Source organism: Coloeus monedula (genome assembly GCF_965178545.1).
Source record: "Coloeus monedula genome assembly, chromosome: 1".
Classification (NCBI taxonomy): Eukaryota; Metazoa; Chordata; class Aves; order Passeriformes; family Corvidae; genus Coloeus; species Coloeus monedula.
In genome coordinates this window covers 148,046,601-148,073,980 of record NC_138781.1, presented here as the reverse complement: position 1 = coordinate 148,073,980, position 27,380 = coordinate 148,046,601, and the positions used below count along the sequence as shown (strand labels likewise).

The 27,380-nt window shown below is 39.8% G+C and overlaps 1 protein-coding gene across 1 annotated transcript in view; it reads right to left on the bottom strand.

The window, feature by feature from the left end:
- Positions 1–27,380, bottom strand: part of FER1L6 (fer-1 like family member 6) — a gene marked incomplete at its 5' end in the record, with an annotated part of 67,744 nt that overhangs the window by 17,625 nt on the left and 22,739 nt on the right. Inside the window, 20 exons of the mRNA XM_082295652.1 lie at positions 602–729; positions 1,773–1,898; positions 2,905–3,036; positions 4,155–4,270; positions 6,205–6,331; positions 6,894–7,078; positions 7,267–7,450; positions 8,151–8,312; positions 8,979–9,089; positions 12,236–12,385; positions 12,927–13,061; positions 15,002–15,126; positions 15,684–15,870; positions 17,187–17,339; positions 18,402–18,521; positions 19,289–19,379; positions 20,044–20,144; positions 21,442–21,562; positions 24,536–24,716; positions 26,465–26,573. Coding sequence (XP_082151778.1) covers positions 602–729; positions 1,773–1,898; positions 2,905–3,036; positions 4,155–4,270; positions 6,205–6,331; positions 6,894–7,078; positions 7,267–7,450; positions 8,151–8,312; positions 8,979–9,089; positions 12,236–12,385; positions 12,927–13,061; positions 15,002–15,126; positions 15,684–15,870; positions 17,187–17,339; positions 18,402–18,521; positions 19,289–19,379; positions 20,044–20,144; positions 21,442–21,562; positions 24,536–24,716; positions 26,465–26,573 — 2,744 coding nt within the window. The remainder of the gene's footprint in view (positions 1–601; positions 730–1,772; positions 1,899–2,904; positions 3,037–4,154; positions 4,271–6,204; positions 6,332–6,893; positions 7,079–7,266; positions 7,451–8,150; positions 8,313–8,978; positions 9,090–12,235; positions 12,386–12,926; positions 13,062–15,001; positions 15,127–15,683; positions 15,871–17,186; positions 17,340–18,401; positions 18,522–19,288; positions 19,380–20,043; positions 20,145–21,441; positions 21,563–24,535; positions 24,717–26,464; positions 26,574–27,380) is intronic.

Below are 27,380 nucleotides of genomic sequence, written 5' to 3'. Positions count from 1 at the left end.
TTAATGTTCTTCTACCCAATTCAAAGTATTTTCAACCTTTTTAAAATAGGGAAATCTTCTGAAAAAAAAAAATCACAGCCATTAGCATTAAAAATATAAATAATTATAAAGCATTGATAATACAAACTGGCTATTTACTGACAGCTTGCCCCTGGCTCCTCCATTAAGAAGGCTATATGAGTTAAAAAAACTCGTATGTCCTAGAATTATGAGATTTATTTAGCACTCTATTTAACCTGAAACAGCAACAAAGATTGTGAAATCACACTTTACTGTTCTGATATTTATTTTGCTTTAAACTTAATGATTGTATTAATTTTCACAGACAATTATCATTTGTTGCCTCATTTCCTCTTACACATAAATTTACAAAACCTCTCACAGATTGCATTACTTGGTATGTTTTGACGGGTATGAAAATGAAATATTTTATCATCAAACAGTATGACACCAATTACCAACATTTTAAGCATCAGAATTACAGAACATCCAAACTGGCAGAAATCAGCATATAGCAAACACTTCATAACAGTAACAGCAACTGTGGTAGCAAGTGATAAAGCACAAATTACACTGAATACAGAAATAAGCCATCACTGACCTTCCAAATATAGGGTTTAGCTGCTTGGGGATGTAGTTTTCCCTGTCTTTAATTTCTGTGTTGCCCAGCCTCAGCACAATGTAGGGATCTGACTTGCCATCTGGATCAGCTGGGCTGAGGTTAAATGCCTGTTAAGAAGAAAAATTGTGTCCTCAAGAAGTTTGCATAAATACAGCATGGTCCCTACACAGGACTATGGTTTTCCTGCCCAGTCATGGGTGATCTGGAAGTCCAGGGGCTTTGCTTGCCTCATGTAATATAAAATTTGGCCTACAAAAAAAGTTTTGTAGGCTTCTAGGAAAAGATGATCTGGAGGAGAAGAGAGTTTGCAAAGCTGGAAGTGCTGTCCCATCACTAAGATAGAAAAAGCTGAGCGGGAGAGGCAATACTGAGGAAGAAGCTGGTGCACAAGTGCAGGTAGCATTCAGGAAAGAATTACCTACAAATATTGTTCCAGATCCTTGAACAGTGCAAACCAATTCTTTATAGAACCTCAGAATTGTTAAAGTCTGAAAAGACCTCAAAGTCTTTATATTTGTTCAGGAAGTAAAACAATCTCTTCATATTTTGTTGCCACAGCCTCTCTGCATGCCATCTTTCTGTCTTAGATTACCTGCAACTCTCTTGTTTCTCTGAAATACCAGTTCATTCTACCCATTTTACCTCTCACACCATTCTCTCTCATCTTGTCCTCTGTATTTCTACCTTTATTGACCCCAAAATTTATTCACAACATGTAGAACTTCGATAGTATGCTATTCATAGCCCCCCAAAAATATGCTATCATTTCCTCCTTACTGAGGTTTTGTATAAATGTGTGTTATTTTGAAACAACTCTACTGATTAAAACTGGCTGCATTTGCATATTGTGGCTGGAAAAAGTTGTCTATACTATGTTAGTTATTTATCCAGCTGTTTTAGTTTGAACAAGTAAAGGGATTCTCCAGTCTTGCAGAAATCTCCAGAGTTCTTGTGAGGAATATATATAACATTTTCTACTCTGAACACCCATTTCTACAGTATGAAACATTGGCTGAAATATGACCAGAAAAAAACCAAACCTCATGGATGAGGCTTTTCAGAAGCTTCACTGTGAAGACAATAGGAGCAAACAGAGTTGAAAAGAAACACCCAAGTTATTTCAAGGTTAAAAGACCATCTGTCTACTTACTGCCACAATATAAACCCTGATGAGCACTTTGACAGAGTGGTTTGGGGGTATCCCTTGCAGGATGCGGGGCTGCCCTCCATCCAGCAAGCTGCCATCCTCAGGACTTGGGTATATGCAGAAGGAGCCCTGGAAATGCATTGACTTTTATCTCCCTTGAAAACAGATCAAGTGCAATACAAAATACAAAAACAATCCTTTGAATGAAAAAATCATCATTCATGCAACTGATTTTGTGGTAACCCTCACAGGGAACCCAACCTGCAGTGCACTAAACATCAGCTTTTAAAACATCTTTTCTCTACGACATGGTACTATCACATCTAGAGGTTTACAAGAACTACCTGCCTATTGACTATTTTTAACTAATACCTGTAGGTGTTCTAAATCCAGTTTTCATACAATTCATATTTTTAAAATAATATATTGACCTTAACTGTATATTGGCAAATTAATAATTCCATTGGGTAAGTTTCATAACAGTGTGACAGGAATCCAGCTGTATTTTTGCAGCCACCATACAACTCGTAGAAATCAATATTGACTCATGTTGCTGAGTAGCTCATACTGCCTGAAAGCAACTAACAACTCATTTAAGCAGAAATTTGCATTGCAAACTAATTGAGATATCAATGAGTTTAATCAGTTCCTCTAAACTACAAAGTGCTTGAAATCCTGATAGCATTACTCAGGCTTTGAACTTTTCAGATTGCCTGATGGAGCCCTGGATCAGGCTGTAGCTGTGAGGCCCTACACTTAAATTACACAAAATTACGTACAAGGTTCTGTAACTGATACTGTAGAAACAAAGTTGCATTAGTGAAATCTGGACTACATAATATATCTCTTCTTCCTCTTCTGTAATTTCAAACTCCTTGTAATTCCTTATTTCAAAACAGAAGTGAACACCTGGTGCTGGATGCTGTTTTTTTCTATCAGGTAATGGGAAAGGAAAAAAATTAACACTAAACAAAATAAAACTAATTCAATTTACAACAGACTATCAATGTCTATTTCTTTCATCCCTGGCATACCTGAAATATCTGAAGTCTCTAAATTATTACCCATTTAATCAACATCAACTAAATTGGTGTTTCCACCCGGGTTACAAACCCAACCTGCAACAAAAGCTTACCTTAAATTTTCCTATTATTCTGTCTTCAGCGTCAGCATGAACTTCATCATTAGATTTTCCTCTTAAGAGCTGGAAAGTTTTCACCCAGTCTTCAAAGTTATTAAATTCACTCTCCAAGTCTCCTTCATAAATCTTTGAAAACAAAAGAAGGCTTATATTTTGTGGTGCAGTGAATACATTTATAGCAACTTTTTTATTAGAGAGTGAATAGAAATTCATTTTGACCCAAAATGCAGACTTTAATAAAAACCAAGGTTTTGCAAAAGTCCTTGAGGAAAAGAGTTAATTCCCTATTTAAAACAGGACCAGTTTTGTCCTCAACCAAAGTCTTTCCCAACTACTGAAATAGCACATTAATGCAACAGGTGGAAGCAACTCTGGAGGGGCCAAAATGAACATTTGTAAGCACTGTTGTGAGTGAAAAAGTGCAGATGTGTTGCTCTTTGCTTCTGTTTCCTTGCTGCCTTTGTTGCATTGACCCATTCTGCTACGTTAATGTGTCAGAACTTGAGAGCAAAGCAGACAATAATAAAGTGCTGTGGGGACAGAGCTTTAGGATAGCTCAAAAGACCAAACCATTTTTCAAAGAACATGTTTTTTCAATACTCTCTCCCAGTAATTTTTCAAGTGTTATTCAGTGTGAAACAGAAGGGCCTATATAACTGCCATCTCTAAAAAAATGGAAACAGCAGTTTCAAATTCCCATTTACTCAGCTACAATCTAATCCAAACAGTCCTAATCTTTTCAAACCTCTCATCTCTCCAGACAGTTTGCACAACCCATATAGTTTTCTTTGAATTCCTTCTATCATTACCCAACCAAATCTAATGTGAGCCGAATATTATTTCCCATCAGGGAGGATGCGCTAGCCATCACAGCAATGCTTTCCATCTCTTTTTTAAGACATTCTTAATACGCCCAAATATTTCTAACATGAAATTTTGGATTTCTAACTACAGTGTTTTACATGCAAACAACAAAACTGGATTTCACTGAAGTCTCTCTGAGTTTGTCTACACCAATGAATTCTATGTCTAAGACCAAGTTTGCCTCATGCACCCTATGAGACCCTGTTTTCCTCTGTGTCCCTTGTGCTGGAGGGCATTATGACTATAATTTGGTGTGTTTTATTCATTTTAAGGTGTCTGAAATATATGTAAGGAGGGTTTGTCAAACTTAGCTGCTGATGTCAAACTTTGGAGAGACAGTGAATAACAACAGCCTTACCTCAGCCTTATTTTTCTCTTACCTGCAGTGTTGCTAGGTTTGGAGTTTCTTTCTGTATCCTTTTCAATGTCTTATCCTTCTTCTTCCTGTCTGGCTCATCCTCTATGATCAACGCTATGTGGTCAGATGTCTGCTTATCTGCAGAAATTTAATGACATCATGTACGTTTTAGTAAGCAAAGCGTATAAAACGCTTCAGAGAAGGATGCAAATATACATTTTTGAAGAGTCTCCTTGCTCTTTCTCTATTTATTTCTGCCAGACACAGGAATCTTCTCTATTACCACTGGTCCTCTCAGGAAGAGAGGTGGCAATTTATGCTCTCTGTGGCTACCAGTCTTCATAATGAGCTTGTCTGACCAAGAGTGATGGTGTCCTGTATGACTCCCTCCCTGATGCCACCTCCCAGACCACCCTTTTCCTCCTTCTCTGACTCCTCCCCAATGCAAATAAACAGATCTTAACAGCTTTTACATAAAATTTAAGGTTTATTTAAAACTGAAAGCTGTTATTTAGGCTGTCAGATATTTAGCTGTTATTCAGATTTCAGGGTGACCCATGTCCTTCTCTGCTTAAAGGTATCACAAAATAGGGTGTATCTCACCTGGTCAAAGCCTAGAAGTGTGAGAAATGGGAGGAGGTAGATCAGACTAAAGTCAGATTCCAAACACTGAGAGGGGATTTCCCAGCAAAAAGAGGGTGAGCCATCAAAAGTTACACTGAGATGGTTCAGTTCTTCAGCTGAAATCTGGATTTTGAGTTCACTTTACTTTCATTTTTTGAGTAGATCATGTGTGTTTGACAGCAATAAATATTTAGAGATACATATTTCATGTCAGAGATGTCCTGTATGTATAATGCTTATCATCACAGGTGAAAATTTGTAACAAAAATGATCAGGAGAGAATTTAAAAGGTCTGAAGTAATCAGTCAGAACCAATACACCACAACTGCCTGAATAGTCTGTGGGTGGATGTCACAACTGTAAATGAATATCATATCCTTGTAGAACATTTTCTGTGTAAATATTACCTCTATTTGGACAAAGGAGCTTCACTCAGAAACTGATCTCCTCCTCATCTCTCAGCAGCCCTGATGATCACTGAAGTACCATTATCTGCTATTCCAGAATGATATCATGTGATATTAAGGTCATGCCTTCCATTCAGAGCAATCTCAACACCCCCTTTAAACCTTTAAATCACCTCAGTCACTGGTGGAATGCGGTCAACTCTGGCATTAAAAGGTGATTAATTTCATTCTGAATAGCAGCTCTGTGTAAACATTAAATATTTGTTTACTTTCCTAGCCTTCTCAAGCAGTCATATTTGTCCAAAAATAAAATTTTCTAGAGCTCAGTTTGATTGTGGGAGGACCTGTTGAGCCACGGAATATATATGTATGGAGACATATATACATATGCACACAGAGCCTATTTCTGGCCAATTCTTTTAGGTTCTTGTGAAAAAAAAATTTTCATCGGACCTGAGCTAGATAAAGCTTTCCAGCTATGGAAATAACACACGTGACTACAAGTCTCCTAGCAGAAGCTGTTCCTGCATCACTGATCCTGAACTGGATTAAAAATTGAGAGGAGCTTCTTTTTCTGAACCTGTTACAAATGCAGCCTAAGATCAGGATAATCTCTATCTTGTATCCTTTAGGACTTTAACTTTGCTAATCTTTGTCCACAAAATTTGAGTGACGGGAAATTCATGTTAACTCAACACTGGCTCTGAAGTTTTAACCTATCCATCGTCTGATCAGCTGTAGAGGAAAGAGCCCAGTACACCAACAGTACTCTGGTACCAGACATTAATTGTTGCCAGTAAAATAGTAGAGAAGTGATACTAGAGAAAGTATTAGTAGTGCAAAATAATCAAAAAAATGCAAATAATTTACTTACTGTCTTCAGGTTTTTCTTCATTGGAAAAAATTCCTTTTGCCTTTCAAAAGAAAAACACGATGGACAAGCTCCTCATTATGAGTGTAATACCAAAAAGGAATCATTCAGCAGTAAATCTACTTTTACAACATTGCTCATTCATAAGAGTTTTGAAAATGCTGGGTGACTCACCTTTTGCATTTTGAACACAGAAGCATAGTATTTTGACCACCAGTCAATAACATTTTCAGCTGATTCATCTGCAATCGTTCTTTTTCTTCTCTTTGTTGACCGTCGGATGGATTTTTTCCTATCCTACCAAATGATGGCAAAAGTACTAGAACTGATTAAAACTAATCACCTGACTCATGACATTAAGCATGAACAGATGCATACATAGAAAATTTCAGCCTCCAAGAGTTAAATAAAATGCAATATGAATTTCTGTCTCTGTCTTTTATTCCAAGATACTTCATCATGATCATCACATTATTAAAGCTATCTCTGTATTTCCTGCTGACTACGCCAAGATTTTAATATTGGAGACACTGCCACAGGAGCACCCCATACAACAGGCAAATCTACACAGATAATAAATAATGATGTTTTAAGGGATGGAAACGTTCAGATACAAATTGGCTTCTCCCACTTGAGTCTGCAAGTATTTTAAGAATCTATTAGTGTAAGTAATAAAATTCTGTGTGGTCAAAGCCGCATTGTTAACTAGTTCTCTTGAGGGCGAGCAAGATAGTGTGGGTGTCAACATTAATACCTAAAATATCTAAACCTGGGGTCAGCAGATTACCACTTTATAAGGAAGGGCTGAAGTCTGCAAGACTGCAGGAGGAAGTTAGCTGGTAGCTTCAGCTGTACCCACCTTCTGTTTCCTCTCTTGCCCTGGCTCAGAGGCGGAGTGCTCCGGTTCAGCGGCAGGAAGCGCTGTGAGGGACGAGTCTGGCTCTGTCACTGTCCATTTACCCTGCTTCACTTCAGCGTAGATGTGATCAGCTAAAACTGGTTCTTCTTGGGATAGCTCAGCAGGCTGGGATGACTCAGGTGAAGCTGAGACTGAAACTTTGCAAGTTAGGTAAGATTTTGCCAGAAATACTGCCATAGCATTCGATGATCATCACATAATCATGTGATTAAGGGTTTGACCCCTATGCTCAACACAATAAAGCACACTTCTAAGTGTAAGCCTCTAAGCAGATCCTTTGTCTTTTTATTTGGAGTCAGAATTGAACACTTACCTTTCTCAATTTCTGCAATGTCTACTCTGTTAGCTGCAGCTTGAGGACCCAATGGCGTTTTACATAGGAATTGCTTAAGGCAATTGATGGTATGTGTTCCAACAAGAGTACTCCTCCCAAATGCTCTCCAGTCGACCACACAGATGCTTAGTGGTGGATGCAAAAGTTCATTTTCAGGCAGCTCCTAGTGCAGAGGACAGACAGCAGAATTGCTGGAGAATACAGAACATGTGTAGAGTATTTCTCATGCATAGCAATAAGGCTTGTACTCTTCCCTCCCTCCCTTCTCCTTCTCAGCTATTAACATAATCATAATGCAAAATGCATTCAGCATAGGCAATATGATTTTTGTTTCCTGCAAAATCTGGAGAAAGCCTTGTTCTTAAGAATGCAGAGTGGACTGTACAGGCTACGCTGCTGAGTTGAATCCCATGCTGTCATATTCAAGTATCTCTTGTTAGAATAAACAGGGAGAATCAGGAGTGTTCAGAAGGATGGAATGCAGTGTGGGAAGTTGTGAGTCTTAATGCCACTGCTGCTGTGTTGAAGGCTATTAATGCTATCTGCCTCAGTTTGCCCAACAACAAGATGTGGACCATGGGTGGTTACATGCCTTATGGGATGAACTACCAAGAGGAAAACAGCTCTAAGGACATACACCATAAAAGCTAAAAATACTGTAGAAACTGTACTTCCTTATCCAGTTTATTGTTTTGATATATTTTTCTCTTATAAATAAAATTCCCTCTTGATCGTAGCAACAAGAGCAAATTGAACAAATCAAGACACAGAGGAAATTATTTGACAAGAAAGGAAGAATAATGGTAATTAACACCTTGCCTAACCAGAGAACAGACAGACAAGGGGCAGCATGCTATACGTACCACTTCAAACCAGTCTGCAAGGCCAGTGAAATTGGGATTTTTCTTGTAGCTCTGTATGACAGAGGATTTAACTCCTTTGCCTGCACACTCGATGAGAACCTGGGGGCGATCTACCGAGAGGAGCTGGACTTTCTTCAGCTCTCGAACACCCCAGAACAGGACCTGTGGTGTGCAGAGAGAAACACTGTTAGCTTGCAGAAACCCTGACTTGGCATGGGGAAATGGGCTAATAAGCAGGTGGTGTGAAGGCTGCAGAATGAGTGGCAGTGAACGGTGAGGCTGGGCAGCATCAGGCATCACAGTGATAGGAAAAGCTGCCACTTTTCCCAGCTTTCTAATATAAGGCTACTTTGGCCACAAATTGTACAGGAGAGAAGGGCAGGGGAGGTGTAGACATTTGTAGACACAGGCAGAAGGCATTGTTTGGCTGAAGTCTGGGACCCAGAAAAAGCCTGTGAGATAGCTGATACCAAACTTCAGCTCCAGTGATGTCATTTGCAAGGGGAAGCTCTCCATCTCCTGTGGACACTTCCTTGGGCTGCACAGAACATGGGTCCACCAGCCATGCTCTGCCACGAGAGAAGTCCCTTCCCAGCAGGTCAGGATTGAGACACAGCCCCACTGTTCCCTCAGTGGAAGCACAGCCTGGCATGCTCAGCCTCAGAGAAACAATTTGGTCTGAACTTACCACATCCATTTTGGGATTTATATGCTATTTTCATGTGAATCCTATTGATCAAGATTGTAAAATCATCAGTTACTGTTACAGTTCAATAAGAGAATAAAAGGAGATGAGATCAGGAAAAGGAAATATACAAAGTATCTCACCTCCACTCTGTATTTGCTTAAAACAGGCCGTATGTTAGCTGGGACTGAGTAAATCTGGCCAGTATCTGGTGGATCCAGCGGAGGAAGTCTATCTGGATCTGACTCAGGAATCTGAAAAATGAAACAAATGTAACTCAGGCTGGTTTTTGGAAGAATAAAACCAGTATCAGGTGTATCTGTTGATAATGGCACATAGAACACTCCAACTGAATCAGTTTTATAAGACAAGTTGCAGAGCAGAACAGCTGTGCTGTGAAAGGAATGTGACTCAAAATGCTCTCTCTCATGAAGTGATGCTAAAACACACAGCAGAAAGAGTATCCAATAGATTGGGTTTATGTTTCTTTCTGAAAAAAGGGCTCCTTTGTCCTAGTAGGACATAATTTGGCCTAAAGACATGCCTGTACTGAAGCGTGGTAATTCTATTTTAAAAAACCTAAGCAAAACTGCTTAGAAGACTTCCACAGGAAGATTCTAGATCTGATTCTAGTTAAAAAGAGCTGAAAACAGACAGCACACATCAGCAAAACCACACATTTGCTGGAGAGACATAATATTCTCCAGCTGCTATGGAATAATGTTCCTGCATTATTGCATGCTCTTGTCATTTGAGAACTTGCAAACCACCTCTCCAGCATTAGGGCTGAGTCTTCTCTGTGCAGCTACTAAAATCTTGTGGCAGGCAGCACTTTTGTTCCTCGTGTGTGATTGCACATGAACCTGCCCCATGTTCAGGAGCATATTTGGGTGTACATGACTGCCCTGTCCCAGCTGGGTGGGAGGAGAGCAGTCTCCACAGAGCTCTGAGGCGTGACCATCTCTGCCTCTTGTTGTGCTCCAGGCTTTGCTGCCTACTTGGTGCACCTTCTGTGACAAAGCTCATTGGCTTCACTTCCCAACACCTTCCTAATTTTTAACTGTGTATTTAGGACATTCTCATTCCATACAGGGCAGATCTGAAGCCTGGCCTGATTTAGCAAATTCCTACATAAAACAGCAGAAGCCAGGACATGATGATGAGTTCTGTCAGAAGCTCAGGCTGTGGCAGCAGGGAACAACCTACAGACAGAGCTCTTCTCAGCTTTCACTTGAAGCATGGTACCTAAGAAGTACTGTATATGCAGCTTCTGGGAAAAGAAGCATGACATCTGGAGTGCATCAGTATTCCTAAGCTAACTTGTCACTGCTGAGAGGTGAAGCAGGTGAGATACAGCTCTCAAAGGGTCCTGTGAAGTTGAAATCTTCTGCTTTATTTAACCAGGCTATGTACAGTTGTGGGGGAGTCTAATTACCATAAGGGAGAAAGGATGTGCTCCTTGGTTCCTTGTAGGTGAAGGAAGAGATAGGAGAAAAACTTAATATCTAAAACAGCACCTGCAGCAGAGGTGAGTATTCACATATTACCAGCAACAACGCACGTGCACATGTGATCTACATTTTATCAGTAAAAATCCAAAGCAGTTAATATAATACCTGCACAGAACAAGAGGTGAAAAATTATCTAGTACTCAAATGAAAATAGAGTGAAATACCCGCATGAAGCTTTACAAAGGGATTTTGCTTTTTTGATTAAAAATATCAATAAACCCTGAGTTCATTCTGAGCAAAATCAAGACTCTCAGTATTCATTTTTGGTGTACTCCTTCTCTAAATGCCAGGATGCTTCATTGTAAGATTAATTTTATCCCTTCAGCAAGACACAACATTCATTTTGAAAGAACAAAGGAGCATTCACTTCATACACAACACTCTTCAGCTGAACCAAACAGTACCTGCAGATCAGAGTTATCAAGAATAATAGTATGTTATAGGAAAGGTTATGGGTTCAGAACAAGAATAAATCAATGATGAGAGAGTTTTGTTTCCTTTCTCACGCAGAACACCATCAGAAATCCCCTGAGGTTGGAAAAAGCCAACAGCACATCAGCTCTTGGAATGCTTTGGGATTGAGATGAAATGAGGTGCAGTGGAAAAGATAAAACTTCCCAAAATGATCCTCATTGAAATTCTGAAATCAGGGAATGATGTGAAATGAAGCGATTGGAGAAGAAATTGATGAATTGAAATGCTTGGGGGGAAAAAAAAGGAAATTCTGAAACGATGTGAAAACAATAAAATTCATTGGGATGACATGAATTGCAGGGAAATGGACCAAAGCTTCCCAAACTGATACTCATGGAAATAGTAAGATCTCATTTCCTTTCATGAAATGATGTTGTCAACTTTCTAGGGAATTCCTAGTAGTATATTTGAATATATCCCCTAAATAGTGTTGCTTCTTTGTCCCATAAGATAGCAAAACAAAATATAATATATAACTCTTTTTTCACCAAAAAGTGAAATCACAGAAAGTTTCACTCACACCTCTATGATTCCTTAGACTTGAACCATTGAGAATCTGAGACTATGATTGCACCCAGCCACACTCAGGCTCCTCTCTGAGAAGTTTAGAAAGCAGAGGGGTCCTTTCTGCACCTTGTGACTCAACAGGAGGGCTTCTCTAATGAACTTTGAAGCTCTCACTCTCTCCTGTGACACCACCACAATGAGGAAATATTTCACACGGTGTTGTATTCCAGGCTTCCACCAAAAACATAATTAGCTATCATAATTAAAAGCCTGTTTTATCTGTGAAACATGTTATGACATTCCACATTTTTCCCATTTCAGATTTCAGAATAAACTACTGTAGGTTTTCAGCAGACGAAAGTTACCTTTAACTGGTGGCTCTGCAAATTTCAGTGAAATTACCTGAAATCCCAGCATGATACACTCCAGTCCTGCATCTACCAGGACCGAATTTTCCTTTTGTTTTGCAGATGGAAATCATGCAATGTTTCTTTTAATATAGTAGGGGTATCTGAAAATTCAACCTCCCTAATCCAATCTTTATTATTCACCATTTCATTTTCCTAAGAGTGAAAGCAATATTGGGAGCTTCAAGGCTGGTAGTCAGGGCCATGTGCTACTCCAAACAGCAGGTCATTGCAATGGCAGTGGGATTTTCACAGTGTCTCAGGCTGGAGCACAGTTTAGGGCGGGGCAAATGACAGGCAAAGGAGGCTTACAGTGTGTGAAGGGCTGGCAGTGGTATGTGTGTGGGCAGTGAACCCTGATGGGGTGGAGCAGGTGACATGAATCCCAATGGCTCCCATTGCAATTCCTATTAATTCAAGATGGTCACGGACCTTGATGCCATGGCAGCTTTTGTGAACCCCAGGATGTAAAAGTGTAATTGTCAAGTAAGTCAAGTTTACCTCCAGAAGCTCAAATGTGGCAAGAAGGTCTCCTCCTGAAAGACTTCCACAGTGCACTGGGTGGTAACAAAGTTTTGGTGGTTCATAGTTTTGATGAGCAAGTCTCACCACAGGGGCAGCCACTGTAGACCCAATATATTCTGCCTTACCCTAAATAAAGAAGAATACAGGGGTCAAATGCATTTGCATTTCACAACAGTCATAGGAGCCAAGATGATGCAGAGCTTAGTATTTATGAAAAAACCTTCTCCTGAAGGAAAGGCCCAGGTAAGATGCAAGGCAGCTGTGAAAAGGAAGAGCTGAGTACTTCTTAGCTCTTGAGAGTATCCAAAATTTCTAGCTCTATATTCAGTCAGTGAGACTGCGTCAGAATCTGCATGGTCTTGACCCAGACTTAGATACAATATTTACAGTTGTGTTCAAGGGACCTGGGGGAAAGATGCTTCTGATTTCTGCAAGCTGGTCTTTGGCAGCAAGATTCGCTTGGGGAAAATACAAGGCCACATCTTTGCAAGGACATGTAGTGAATCTCGGGGCTGCTCTCAGATGTTAAACTGCAAACCACAGTAGCACTGAGCTCTATTCAGCCAGGTGATCCATTTAAAGCCTACTCAGTGATTCAGCTTTGCTTCCACGCTTGCAGTAGCATGTAGGAGCCCAGGTTTTTTAGTGAGAAGAATTTTGAGCTTACCACTGCGTCATCATCGTACAGCTCGATGACAATCTCTGGTGGGAACTGGGCAATCTCCTCTTTGTCACCATGAAGGACGATGCTGTTGAAGAGCAGTGTCTGGTTCCAGGTGGGAGATAATGTCTGAGAAATAATCTAATGGAAGAGAGGAAATGTTTAATGAGCTGTCTGGTTGGCTGTCCTTCAGCAGGACATGTTCATCTGCTGATGACATCCTTTCCCACAGCCTGAACAATGCCGTGACTGAGACATCCCATTTTTCCAGCAGCTCCTCCTAGTCGGAGGAATATGACTCTTTCACTTTGAGGCTGGTATCTCCAATTTCTCCATTTCCCTGTTTGCCTCACAAATCCCTGGCAAGCATATCAATACATGACAACCAGTCTGTGTAGATAAACTTCATTATTAAAGTTAGAGGAAAGCTGTTGGTTTAGGAAAGCAGGCACATGCCAAGTCCTATTAAAATAAACCCTTTGCCATAACTGAGGCCAGTTTTCACTTCTCCAGGGCACATTTTTAAAATCTTATTTTTAGTTCTGTGTAGTGACACTTAACACTTTATGAAAAAAAAAAATATTTTCATGAATCACTCAAAATAAATTGGAAATTTTTAATTTGTTGTAATTTGAATTAGGTGGATGCTTATAGCATTTCATCATAGACAATGTTTTAACTGTCTAGGCAGAAAATATACTTAACAAAGCTAACATTTAAAGTGAAAAAATGTGCCAACTTCAAAATGACTCATAACTTGTTATCATTCTTTTGAATGGAAATAAGGCTCTACTACCGTTTATTGGCACTTGGCTGACACACTTATGAAAACATGCAAGTTATCAGCTGCAATATTTTATTCAGGTGGTGAATAAACTTAACACTTCTGTGCCTATAAACCACTATTTTTCCTGGGCCAAATTCTATTTTCCAGAATCTGGTGCATCTAGATGCAAATTTAATTGGATTCATTCACCATCTTCTATTAGAAGTTAAAATCACATTACAGGAAAAAATCAATTAATAACCCTGAGGCAAAAGTAGCACAAGCAGGCATTTACAATTTAGAGAAAGGTTTTTATTTCTTGCTCCCTTTGGCACATGTAACAGAACTTGCTTTGTAACAGAATAAGTTGTCAGAGGAATTTTAGAATTAATTAAATTAAAACAGTCATCTGTGAAGTTTTGGAGGGAGGGGCTGGATGGGAGGGTTAAATACTTTTTGTGAAGCAAGACCATATTTGGCTCAGCAAATTCTGTTTGTGGCATCATTGTCAGAATTCCTGCCCAATTTTAATTCCAGGGTAGTTGTAAAGAGCTCAGGATCTTTGAAAGCCAGTCTTCATGTTCTGTGAGAGACCGTCCTTGTGCTCACTTTCCTGGGCTGTACTTCAACTGTTCTTGCTGAAACTCTGTAGAAGTTTCCACTTCTCTCTAGAGGCCCCACAGGAGACCATTTGATCCCTGGAGTTTCCTGAGGGAGATTGGAGACCATTCCCTATGGGCATATTTTAGCACCCTTTAAGTCTCCCACCTCTCTGTTTTCAGCTCATTTCCATCTTAGTGCTCTAAAACCACCAGTGTGCTTTGCCACATTCCATCACAAAGCCATGCTGGCTCACATGGCTACAGAAGCCATAGAAAGGTCTTCACTCTGCTCAATGACTGCATGCATAGGCTAGTGGAAAAGAGAGCCATGAGGGTTCATCCTTATATCCACCTTTATACCTAGCAATGATGACAGTCCAAATTTAAAACACATAAAAAAAGATGTGAAGAAAGGTACACTTGCTCCAAAGTCCCAACAGTCCCAGAGAATTTGATATCTGAGCTAAAATAAACTAGTACTGCTGCACCTCTTATTAGAGTAGTGAGTAACACGTAAACTTTTGCCTTGTTTGCAGTGGACTCTCAGGATCTGGTCTTTAACAGCAGGCATCTAACTTTTCTTGCTAGGTGCCTCCTTACAAAACCAAGGTTTTCCCTTTTCATAGCTTAATTGTAAAAAAAAAAAAAACCAACCAAAATTAAAAACAAAAACAAAAAAGCTTTTAGTCACCAAAAGAGACTTTGGAACTTACTTTTGTGGTCTGGCAGCGTGATGTGAAGGTAACCTTTGCAAAAGGATCAGAAAGTCCAGTGCTGTCAGCAGCAATGAGCCCCCTTGCCTGATACATGTGGGCTCTCAGCTGGAAGAGGTGCGGGGCTACATCATGACAGAGAAAACAGTAGCATCAGCTCCGTGGAAATAGTGCAGCACATGGGTAGGAGGGCAAGATGCATCAGCTGCTGTCCAACCAGGATCTGACAAGGGATACTGTTGCTAGTGCTGTCTCACTGAAGAAAACACCTGAGACACTCAGAAGTTGTGCAAGATGTCTGAATTCACTTAAAATCAGTTATGTAGGTCTCTACTGCAAGGCTATTAAGTGCCAATTTTTTATCTCCCATCACTGTTTTATCTACCAGGTGTTCTATGCATCATCAGGAGAACTGAGGGATGCTTCCTCTGCAAGGAGACAGATCCATGGGACAGGGAACAGAAAATGCAAGCAAACAAGTTCTTTCTTTCCCTGACATCTACAAAGTGTCCATGGCAAAACTGATGACTTGGCAATGATGCCAGCCTTTTCTGATGGGAAGAAACAAAGCCATTATCATCTTAGAACAGTTGCTTTATATAGGGGTTGTGCCACGCTGTGAACTAGTGCTTGTGAGGGCATTTCTCTTAATTGTTAATATGGAGAAGGAAGAATGTCTTACTTTTATACAGCAGACAAGCAGGTGAGGGCACCACACTGTGCCCTGAGCTGGTGTTAGATGGTAATTCAATCTCATATCCTACAGGCAAATTCTCCATGGCACTGTGGGCATAGCTGGTAGGTCCAAGCCATAGGTAGATGTCCACCTTTGCCTGCACAGGCCAGCCCGGTGGGCGCTTTCCTGGAAGCTTAAGGAAAAATCCAACATCACCAACAAGCTCAAGAGAGACGGCTGGATGCTGAGTCTCATTAAGCCAGAGTGAAATAAAGCACCATTCTCTGAGCTGATATACTGATAAATGGCATTTCTCCACAGTGAGTGGCCCTGAGACGCATTTAGCACAAGAAACTTCTGTGATTCTTAGGGCAGGAATTAGTAGTTTGCTCAACTAACAGTCTATGTAAACTGCATACTGCCTAATATGCAGAGGTTGTGCAGGCTACCTTACAGCTGCACACATATAAGTGCTATCTTATGCCCTACTTTGCCCAGACTTCAGCCCACTTTCCATTTTATGCAGTTTTGCTAGTCTCCTGTACTTAGTCCCATGTACTAAAAATATTACTCCATTAGGCAGGTCAGAAAACATTTCCACTGTAAAATGTTACTAGGCTTGACATATTATTTCCTTTTTCTTCCTTCCCACTTCATCTAGATCTGCTAAGTTCAGAGTTTAGTATTGTCTGTTCCTAAGGTAGTTCTTAATACTGAAGGGACTGGATAGTTAGTTGCGGAATATTTTATTTCATGCAGGCAAGTAGTACTTTGCTTAGCAAGTACCTATGGCAAGTATCTCAGGATCTTAGATGTTTTTATCTGCTCTTTAGCTGTGCTTTATGGGAGTATTCCCAGAAGTCCAAGGTAAAAAACCACTAAAATGTCATTATATGAAGTTACTGTTGTCTGGAGCATTTGGGTTTTTCCTGATTGTCACAGTGGCAATTACACTGCACAGTATTCCACTCTAGGTACTACCAGTCCCCCTGCCTTTGTAGGAGTATATCCACTAGGGCTTTCCTTCAACATGAATAATCCCATAGCAGTATTTTGGACATATATTGCACAAACTTAGGCATGTTTTAAATAGAAAGTATAAATAATTCCTGTATTACCCCTGAATACCTAGGTTTCCTTGCTGAGTGCTGATCTCTCACCAGTCTGCTCCCAGACTTTCATGTGCTGCATTCTGACATTTTTGCCAGCAAAGAGGCTGAACCTTTTCTATTTTTTTATGTATACAGACATTGATAAACAATGTTCTATACTTGCCATAAGAAGCAGTAAGGGAATTAATTGCTCATACATCTAAAGCCTGGCAATGATACAGTGCTTAAAGAATGACAAGCATAAATGCAAGAAGCAAATACTAATAAATGGCAGATACAAATCTGTACATATTTTTACACTACAAAGATGAAACTGTAAAATATCATCCCTGGAAGAAATTTGAATACCTAATGCCCCCCAGGCATTACCTGTGTTTGCAGAGTGCCAAAGACTTACTTTCAGGAAATGAGTTTTAATCTTCCCACAGTCCTTGCCTCTCTGCTCTTTCGCTGGGGAGTAGAGTATGCTTTTTGCTGGGACTCTTGCATATGCGACTCTTTTGCTGTTGCTGATCATCCAGATGAACACATCAGGCACTGTATTCTGTGGCTGTTAAACAAAGAATATTGAACTAAAACTGAATTTTTTCTGTGAGCCACCACCATTGTATTTTTGTTGAAACACTCTGACGCCCTCATGGCTCCTGTGGAGTGGCAGATGTGCACCTGAACTAAAAGAGGCTGTCACTTCATGCTTTGCAGTCCACACCTCCATTTCTAATTACAGCTGAAGGTAAAGAGCTTTGTAGAGTGATTAAGGAGCACCCACCTCATAAAACATTTTAGGAGAAACTAAAATTAAGGATCTGGGTATAACTCTGTCCCAGGAAATAACTTAACCACAGACCACATAAGTAACTACCATGGAAATACCATCAACTTCATTATACCAGCAAACCAAAAAGGACCAGGACCAAACTCAAACATTGGCATATGATCATCTTTTCTGCTTGTGATGATGCTCAGTGAGATTACCTTGCCCTGTCCCAAATAATGTTTCCCCAAGCAAAGCTTCAGTGAGGTTTGAAACAAAGACCAGCCAAGGGGCTGTTCCCGGAGGAACTGTAAGCAGGATTACTCTGTTATTGGAAGGAAGAGAATTTGTGTGTAGGATGCAACCATGCCACTGTGCCACTTGGTCTCTGAGCCAGGGAACAGCCATGGCCCTGTTTGGTTTGTGAGCACAGGCAGCTCTCAGAGGCACAGCTCTCCAGTGGCTGGCTTTTGGCCCAACCAAATAAATAAATTCTTCTGTTATTCTCAAGCTAAATAATATAGACACCCCTGAGCTCATCTGAGTCCAAATCCAAACAGGTGTCCATACAGGTGGAGACATGAGTTCAGATCAGAAAGTTGGCTTCTCCAAGCCACAAGGTATCGGATGACCTTATTATAAAAAATATATCTGTGATGCATCCTCTCCGTACCACACAGCCCAGCCTTTCCTACCCCAGTTTGATAACAGCTCCACTCAATGCAAAACAGGATTGGGTCCAGATATCTGAAGAAGAACTCTTTGGATAACCAAGCCAGGATTTATTAATCACATGGGATTATGAAAATTAAAGCCAAGTCTTGGATTTTAATTTTTTCTGAATTCTGTGTGGATTACCTCATCAACCAAGAAACGAATTTTATCTATAAAGCTCTGAGTCTCACGAATCATTTCATCTAGTGGCATCTTCTTTTTCTGCTGCTGAACAATTCCCTTGGCATCACTGGACATTGCTTCCTGCAGTCAGGAAAGACAATATATACTTTTCATCTGTTATCAAGTAGTTTGAACTGGAAGAGAAACAGTCTTTGATTCAAGTCAAAAAGAGAAGATGGAGACACTTTGTTCAATGTTTCTTTGTCACAACAGAAACAGATAAACTCTTTGGAGCTGGATAACACAAAAACTGAATGTCCTCCATTTGGTCTTTGTGTGTATACTGCGTGTATGGAAGTCTCCAAAAACGTGTGATTGCCACCTGGAATTACTGGGCCTTAATCCTGCCAGAAGGCACAACCTTTTGTGCTACAAGCAGTAAAAAAAGCTAATAAATACTCAGATGACCTCCATCCAGTTTGGTTTCTTCTCACTGGTTCCCTGGAGGAAATTACTAGGTCCAGGAATATCAAATGCCAGACTTTACTAGTCTTGAGGTTCAGCAGCACCACAGTAGTTAAATGTCTAACAGCAGTGTAAATTTGGTGCTTTTCCACTAAACTCAGCATCATGCCATTTTAAGATGCATGGACAAGAACAATAATCTCATTATTATAATGTCTTATTTGTATTTAAAAGCAACATCTTTGGATTCATTTTAGTGTATCTGATAACTCTTCATTAAGCACAGTGGGATTTATTAAAAAATATGCTCATGGATACTATATTCATATGAAGTACAAAGCATTCCCATATGGTGGAATCAAACAAAAAATAAAATGTCTACAACCAGTGTGCTTTCAGTAATCATCATTGCATCAATGCTTGTAGGAAAAGAACACACATACCAACTCTTGCTTGAACAGCATGAGCCTCTTTTTGTCCAAAGCAGTGTAGTTCAACCCTTTGGGCTTCTTTTCAGCAATGACCATGAACGCCCTAGGACACATGAATAGCAGGTTTTCTAAATCTGTTATTTTTTTAATGTGAGAATCCTAATGTGCTAAAATACGTTGGAATGTTCTGTGTCTGCTGCAGTACACGAAGCAGAAGACAAAGATGCTGAAAATCTCTAAAATATTATGCAACTATAAGATTCAAAGAAAAGAATCCAAAACCTCTGCACCACACTTCAGATAAATGGGTTAATAATATCTAGAAATAAGGGGTTATACCTATTTTGAGCCCAATCATGTCATTTGATACAGAGCCCACTGGATCCATACCAATATGTGGCATCCCTTGTCTTTATATTAACCTTGTCTTTTTATTTTTTACAGTGTATCTATCACACACTTTATTAAATCCTACTTATCACATATACAATGTATTCTTAGAGTCCTGAAAGCCAAAATAATATGACAATGATTGGTAATTGTCTATTGTCAGTTCTGAATATGGAAAATAGCAATAAATATTTTCTCAGTCTAAATAGAAACTGTAATTTGGGAAGGCCTTTACTTTTACAGAAGAATAAATAAAATATATATCTCAGTAAGTTTACTGTACTTTAAAAAAATCATCATCAGTTTCCTTGCCTAGCCTTGAATTTGTAGCCAGCATTAAATTTGATTTTCTGTATGCATCTAGTAAATGTTATTACCTGCTTTGATTGATAAAACCATTTAGGGTCTTCTTCATTTTCTCCTCAGCTGCAGTCTCTGAAACCTTGATCAAGTCCTTTACTTGCTCTAATGATTCTTCCTATGAAAAACACATGAGAAAGCCATTATATACAGGAGAGCACTCTGTCATTCTGTCGGTGTTACAGCACCATTTATGACTAGCAGGAATGAGGGAGGCTCATTCAAAGGGAAACTTTGTGGCCTGACAGAAAGAACCTTTGATATATCACTATACTTGAAGTGCACAGAGAAAAGACGTAATATATTTTGACCTTTTCCCAGTCTTTCCAATTACTAGTCCAAGCTATTACTGCTTGGAGCAACTTTGTGTTCTTACTTCTTTGAGGAAGATCAGTCAGTGGGAAACATTATCTGTTAGGTAGGAGAAAAAAAGCTAGTTCTTCTTGGTTCTGTTTCTAACCCTGCTGCTTAACTTTAGCAAGCTGCTGGAGTTAACATCTTAAACTTCAGTGGTCACCTAAATCCATATGTAAGGTCATCACAAAACCTGCTGTTGTCCATGAGGAATGGAGTCTGTTCTCACAAGCTAAAATAAATAGCTGGATTTCCAGCAGGGCCTGTGGGTGTTCAGGTGCACTGACAAACGTATCTCTCCACATTTGTATATTCAGTTGTTTAATTTTCAAATACCTGGATTCAAAACGTTGGCTTATAAGTCATTGTATTCTCCTGATACAACCTTGCATAAGTATGACTTCAGTGTTACTGCTCACGAGATATATATGGATAAATGAGGGATGAATCAGACTCTTAATCTCAGTACCCCACATTAAAATATTCAGCATTAGGAGTCACTTTTAAAAAAACCAAACAGCAAAACCTACATTCTTGAGACTGTTGATAGTCAACTTTAAACAAGGGCAGGAAAAAACCATCATTATGGGAGAGCACTATGACTAGGACATCAGAGTGACTGCCCTTAAGATAATATGCCATTCTGTCTCTGTCAATGTTTTAGGAAAACTAAGAGCAAATATTGTCCTTTAAGGAGTGCCCAGCATAAATATATGGCAAGAAGACATTAGAGGAAGAGCCGTAGGAGACAGAATTGCTCTGTATCTCATATTTTAATTGTTTGAATGTTTTTACAAAGAATAAAACATTGCTGAGGAAAGAAGGCAGACCTACAGCTGAAAAAATAGAGTTGTGGTCAGGAATACTTGGGCAGCTTTAATAGTTCAAAGCAATTGGGGGCGGGGGGGTGGAAGGAAAGGGTTAATATCAGCTACTTTCTCACAAAATTAACAACAAGGAATGCAGCTGGGCAAAATTTTGAAGGCCAGATTTGGGAAATGTGGCCTCTCACTGCTATACTTTACTGAGTACAGGAGCCTGGGAGGATGGTTGCCACTTACCAGGTGATCTGCCATTTTCTCAAGAGTGTTGGAGGAGTACAGCCGGAAGGTCTGGTTGCCCCAGTAGCTCTTTACACAGGTACAGGGCTTCCTCTCATCATATGGCAGGTACTGGTAGTTCCTGTGAAAACAAAGGTAGGGAACAGATCATGAAGATGACAGAGCAGTTCAAGGGGAGGCAGAGCAAAGAAAAATTGTTTGGTGCTCTCACAGCACAGAAACTGAAGACGCAACAGGATGTGTTCTCACGAACTGACAAGTAAATCCTGGAAAGAGCAAACACAAACATCACTTATGCTATCTGTGAGATCCCTGAAGAGAAAAGGTTTGAGATCAATGGATCTACTTTCAGTGCTTTCCAGGGTGGGAGAAAAGCCAGACAAAAAGGCATGCAGAGAGGTTCTGAAATACTATTAATGGTGGGAAGCCACGAGGGAAAAAGGAACAAAGACTAATATCTGATCACCTCTCCAAAAGCAATGGTTCCACACACTGCACAGTGGGAGAGGCATGGCAGAGTCTCAACACCACATTACTTCCACAAGACGCTCTTTTTCAGAGTTTGTGGAGACTGACATTCCCTATCAGAAACTGATCTGCAAGGCCCTGCTTAGTAAAAGTAGTACCAAACTCATAATAACTCAGTGATAAAATGGATCCACTGCTCTCTCTTTTCGCACTGTTGATCTTAGGTCCAAGTTGTCATATTGACTCTTCTTGTAACTCTGCTTTGTGTGCTCAGCTGCATGAGTGACTTGCACTGAAAAAAAATGAGCAGGATGCCAGCATAACCAGAGTCTCTGCAGACCTGCCACAAAGCTTGATGTTTTGATTAGAGCTGTAATAGGTACTGTGTCAAGTCCATATATCTGATAAGCACATTGTCCTCCTTTATATAAATACTACAGCCTCATGAAACTTAATTGCTTGGCCACACTGGATTTAACAATAGAGGAATAGAGGTCTCCTCATTTTCCATACCAATGGTGGGACAGTGGAGACCTTTTTAATGTGTATGAACATTTGCAAACCACTTCACGTTCTTCTGGCCATGGCTCTAATGGCCCCAGATAGTCTCAGTGATTTCAGGTAGAACTGGCCACATGTGTTTCATCATCATACCAAGACCATGGAAATCAAATCACTTGTTGTTCTTGAGTGTCATATCAATGACTCCAAACTTCCACACACCCCTAAGAGGTTTATGTGTGAATTTTTTCCATTTAAAAAGATTAATATCTTCTCTGTAACTTCATTTTAGTGCCCCATGTGATATCAAAAGAGAGAGAATTTTCCATTTACTTTCTCCTCAATAACCTACTACAAAGTGAGAATTACCCATTGAATTTGGTGCACAGCGGAGCTATACAGGCCTTGGGCATCATTAATTTTGGTGCTTCCATAAAAGAGAAAATCAATTCAACTATCTCCCAGGGCCTGAACATACTAACCTGAAATTCATAGAGTTTATGAGCTTTTTCATTGGATTTACTAAGACGAGTATATAGCCATAAAAAAATTCAAATGGAAAACTGAAATTTCATGTCTATTATTCCCACTATTACAATTTTGAGGAATTTGAATTTTTTCAGTGTTATCTTATCCTTAGTATATAAGTTTTGACATAAATGTGGAAAACTCCTGGCAGTATCACGGTGTCTGCTTTAGAAGCCTTATTGCTTTGCCTGATCCTTTAATTAGTTAGTGGTTTTAATCTCCAAAATATACTCTTCTTTTTGTTTTCCATTATTCATTTATGAATCTAAAATGCAGTTTATCTAAACTACTGAATATCCCATTAAATACTGATTAATACTAAAAATATCCAGTGGTGAGACCAGTAAGATGCCATTATAAGAAGACATTGAAAAACTCATTAATTGGTATCTGTGGCTGGCCAAGCTGTTTTAAATAGCACAGGAGGGAAAAAAATATGCAGCATTCTACATAAATTTGAGGAAAAGGGATCTTTAATGAGAGAAAACTTTATTAATACGGGAGCAAGCCAAGAAGCAAATAGCTGATTTGAAGAGTGATTCATTCTTTTATAACAGTTCTTTAAATCTAAATTCTTGTTAAGGGAAAACTAAAAAATCACAGCTTCTCTCAGGGAGGATAATAATGCTCTGCATGCACCCAAATCTGCAGTTCTGTTAACAAGGAAAGGCAACTATCCTTCTATCAAGCACTGAGGGTTTTTCCCTCTTTTTTTTTACTTGCTGCAAAACCAAAATTTTTTACCATGATATTGTCATTCTTGTTTTCTTTCACAAGTTCTCATTTAATCTAAGTGAGCCATTGATTGCAGAAAAGAATGAAAGTGCTTTTTAAATTTAGAGATATCCAGAAACCAAACAGATCCAGGTTGATATTTTCCTCCTGGTCCTTGTATCTGTAGACTGCTTGGCCTTCTAAAGAAAGAGGTACCATCTAGTCTTGGCAGTCATCTATATCGGGGATTGTTCTACCTACCAAAGCAATAAAGAAAATATTTCTTTTTATTAGCATCTTTCGAATGAATTAAACATTTGTGATTCTGTTTATAAACAAGACTATTTAGAAGAACTGTTCTGCATGTTTTCTTCCATTGCTCCATTTCTTTTCTCAAGGACTATTTCCTCCTACTTCTGTTACTACTTGCTGTTTAAGTCTGTATCTGTAATTATTAGCTCTGAAAAGTGTTCTGGGAAGTTGAATTTGCCTTGACCAGATTTCAATATTTCACATGTGGTATTGTGCTTCTGGAGCTGGACATTGGCTGGATGTTACTTGTGATCACAGTGTGGGACCCTAAACCAGGGATGGCACTGAAGAAGTTGTGTTTTCCTGTAGCTTTTCAATGTACAGTTGGTTTAACACAGCCCTTTTAGAAAGGGTTCAAGAGCCCAAGATTAGATGAGTATAAAATGGCTCAGAGCCTGTTCACTTCAGTGAAGACTAAAAAATTTACTGTTGTGAGAGATGTAATTGAGGACCTAAAAGCCTCCATTTCACACAAACTCTTTAATGCTGCCAAGGTTCCTCAATGAGTCCCACAGGATTATAAAATAAGAACCAGAGTCCTACATGATGTTTTTGAAACACAGATCCTCACCTGTTCCCACCTGTGATCAGTGGCTTCTCGGGAGGTGTGGTAGATATCAGGGGTACTCCAAGGTCATGAGAAATGTCATCTTCCCCCTCATGCAGAAGGCTTTCTTCTGCTTCTCCATTATGTGTCTTCTTTTTCCCTCCAGCTCCTGCTGACACCCCATCAGTAGTACTTCCAAAGTTACCTAGAGACCCAAGGTTACAGGAGATGTCTAACTTGGAGATGGTAAACATGAATGGGTTTAAAAAAAGAAAACAACCAGTCATGCCAGTGGGAAATCTTTGTCCCCTCCTGTTCATTTAGCTGTTTTAACCACACCACAGTTTATAAAGGTTCTGACAGGTTATGTTTGTCTGTGGAATGTCAGGTGCCAGGACACTGTTTCCTTACCTGTCCCATGTAATATATACCTAGTATATCACATCACTAAGTGATGTGATCCTCTGGTTGCTGGCCCGCAGGACCTCCAGCTTTTGCTAAAGAAATTCAGAAACCAAAACAATACTGCTGTTGATATTTCTATACTCCAGAGCCCTGATATGGCATTGATTTACACAGAAAATGTATGTTTTCTTCAAACATATGGATGACCATTTCAAAGTTTAGTCTCAGAAGTGATAAACTCTTTTTCAGACAAGTAAATTTTGTATAGTAGGGTTGCAGAGTTAGTAATTACAATGCTTTGAGGCCTCAGCTTCAAGCCTAATGCCAGACAACTCTGCTAATGATACAATCATCTTCCCTAAAAGGATTTTGCTTTAAAGGGCAATTAGCACTGGGAAAGAGGTACATCCATCAAACTGATAATTACAGATTTTAAAAGAGACAGGCAGAAAACAATTCCTGCAAGAGAAGAGTGTACTGAATCACCCCATATGACCTCCTGATCTGAATTGTTGGTTCAGCCTTTTGTGTAAATAATGACAACTTGCCAAGTTTGGATCCAAATTTCCACTACACAGGTAGCTAATAGATGTTCAGGTCCAGAATTCAGAGCCAGATTCATCTTTAGTATTAATTTTGACAAGAATCAATATCGTTTCTTGCCCAACTATTTAAATGAGTTTCTTGTCATTCTCAGCTCAGCTTCCTGCTAAGTTTCAGCAGGAATCAGTATCACTCCTTGATTCCCATTTGTCACAGCATCTCTCCCTGCACACATAGCCTTACAGCTGAGCACAGTCATGGACGCGAGCAAAGGCTGAAAGTGTCAGGGTGCTACTGCGCACCTGGGCTCTTGCTGGGTCTGGTACAGAGATAATCAAACCCCTGCAAGGGAAACGAGACCAATTTCTCTCTTAAGAGAAAGTTCTTCTGCTTTGAAAATATGCACTCAATGTTCATGAAAATGTCTTCATTTTCTCTTCAGTCTGCTTCCATGGACAACCTAGCTCCATGATGAGGAGCACATGGAGTACGGTCCTGCTTTCCACTGGAAGAGGAAAGGACTTACCAGGAGAATGTTAGGACAAGCTGGTGCATTCAGTTTGAGTCTTGGCTGTACATCACCCCCCTGCCCCACTCCAGACCCACAGGTAATTAATGGGATTGGCCAAGACAATGGACAGGGATCCTTTCCAAAAAAGGGCTCCCTCACAGCCAGGGACTAATTGCAATGGACATCACAGAATGAACTCTGCCTGAAGTAAATTATGTGAGTTTGGTCTCACATAAGAGGCTAAATACTGGCTAAGTTGCTGTATATAGTGGGTGAGAGGATTTGTATTAATACAGGGCATTTGGGGCATAAGACAGCATCAGTATGCTCAGCTTGACAGTTATCCTGAGAAATGATAATCAGGGTTTAACTCAAATGTAAGCTCTACTCTGAAGCTGATTCCTGAACCCTGAGACACACCAGTCAGTAACACCTATCATCCCATTGCTCCTGAGGCTCCCTCTCTGCTTTGGGTAAGACCATAACACACTTACCGACAGAAACCTCAAAGGTTATTGGCTTGTCCCCAAACTTCCTATCAATCATTGTGGCTTCAAAAAATGTCCCAAAGAGAAGGAATTCCTCAAATTTCTCTTCATAGATCTATTGGAGAAGAAGGAGGAAAATGTTGGCATTTATTTTACTGTTTACTATTTCTTAAAGCACAAAGGAAAAGCATAATGGTCTTTTGTGGAGTTTTAAGGCTCTGCTGGGCTCTGTTTACACCTATTGGAGACCCAGCATCTGGCATGGACTCTCAATCAAGGAGGGCCAGCTAACACTTCTGATGCTCTTGGGTCATTAACAAAAAAGCTATTAGGCCCAAGCCAAGACTAAGCTCAAAGGTGATATACTTTATGGTTTGAGTTCTCCCCAGATTTACACCCCAGCTGCTGCCATCTTCCCATCCAAACCCTTCTCATTTCACAAGTGCAAACTGAGGTCCATTAGGCAAGATCAGCAGTAGCTTCTTCTGCAATGTGTGCGAGGCAATGAATGAAACATCATCTCTACATGAATATTTGTTTCCCTGTCTTCTGCAAAGCAGAAAAACTTTTTGACACAGTCCATGATCTCTGCATTTTAAAAAACCTCTGCTATACACAGCAAAAGAGCATAGGTCTTCAGTGAAAGGATTAGCAGCATCGTATAAAGTCAACAGCACAAACAGAGTGCAGCTCCAGAGTAACTTTAGCTTTTTATACTTTTCCAGTATGAAATCCAGAACATAGGGTGTCTAATAAAGCCAAGGCTCAGAGACTACGACACACGCATCTATCTCCCATTATAAAAAAACCAAATTTTAATATCTTCTTGCTGTTGGACTAGGTCAATAAAGTTGTGCTGTGGGGATGGAAAATTTGCCTCTGTTGTCTTGGAGGCTCTATGAGACATTTTTCACATTATTGG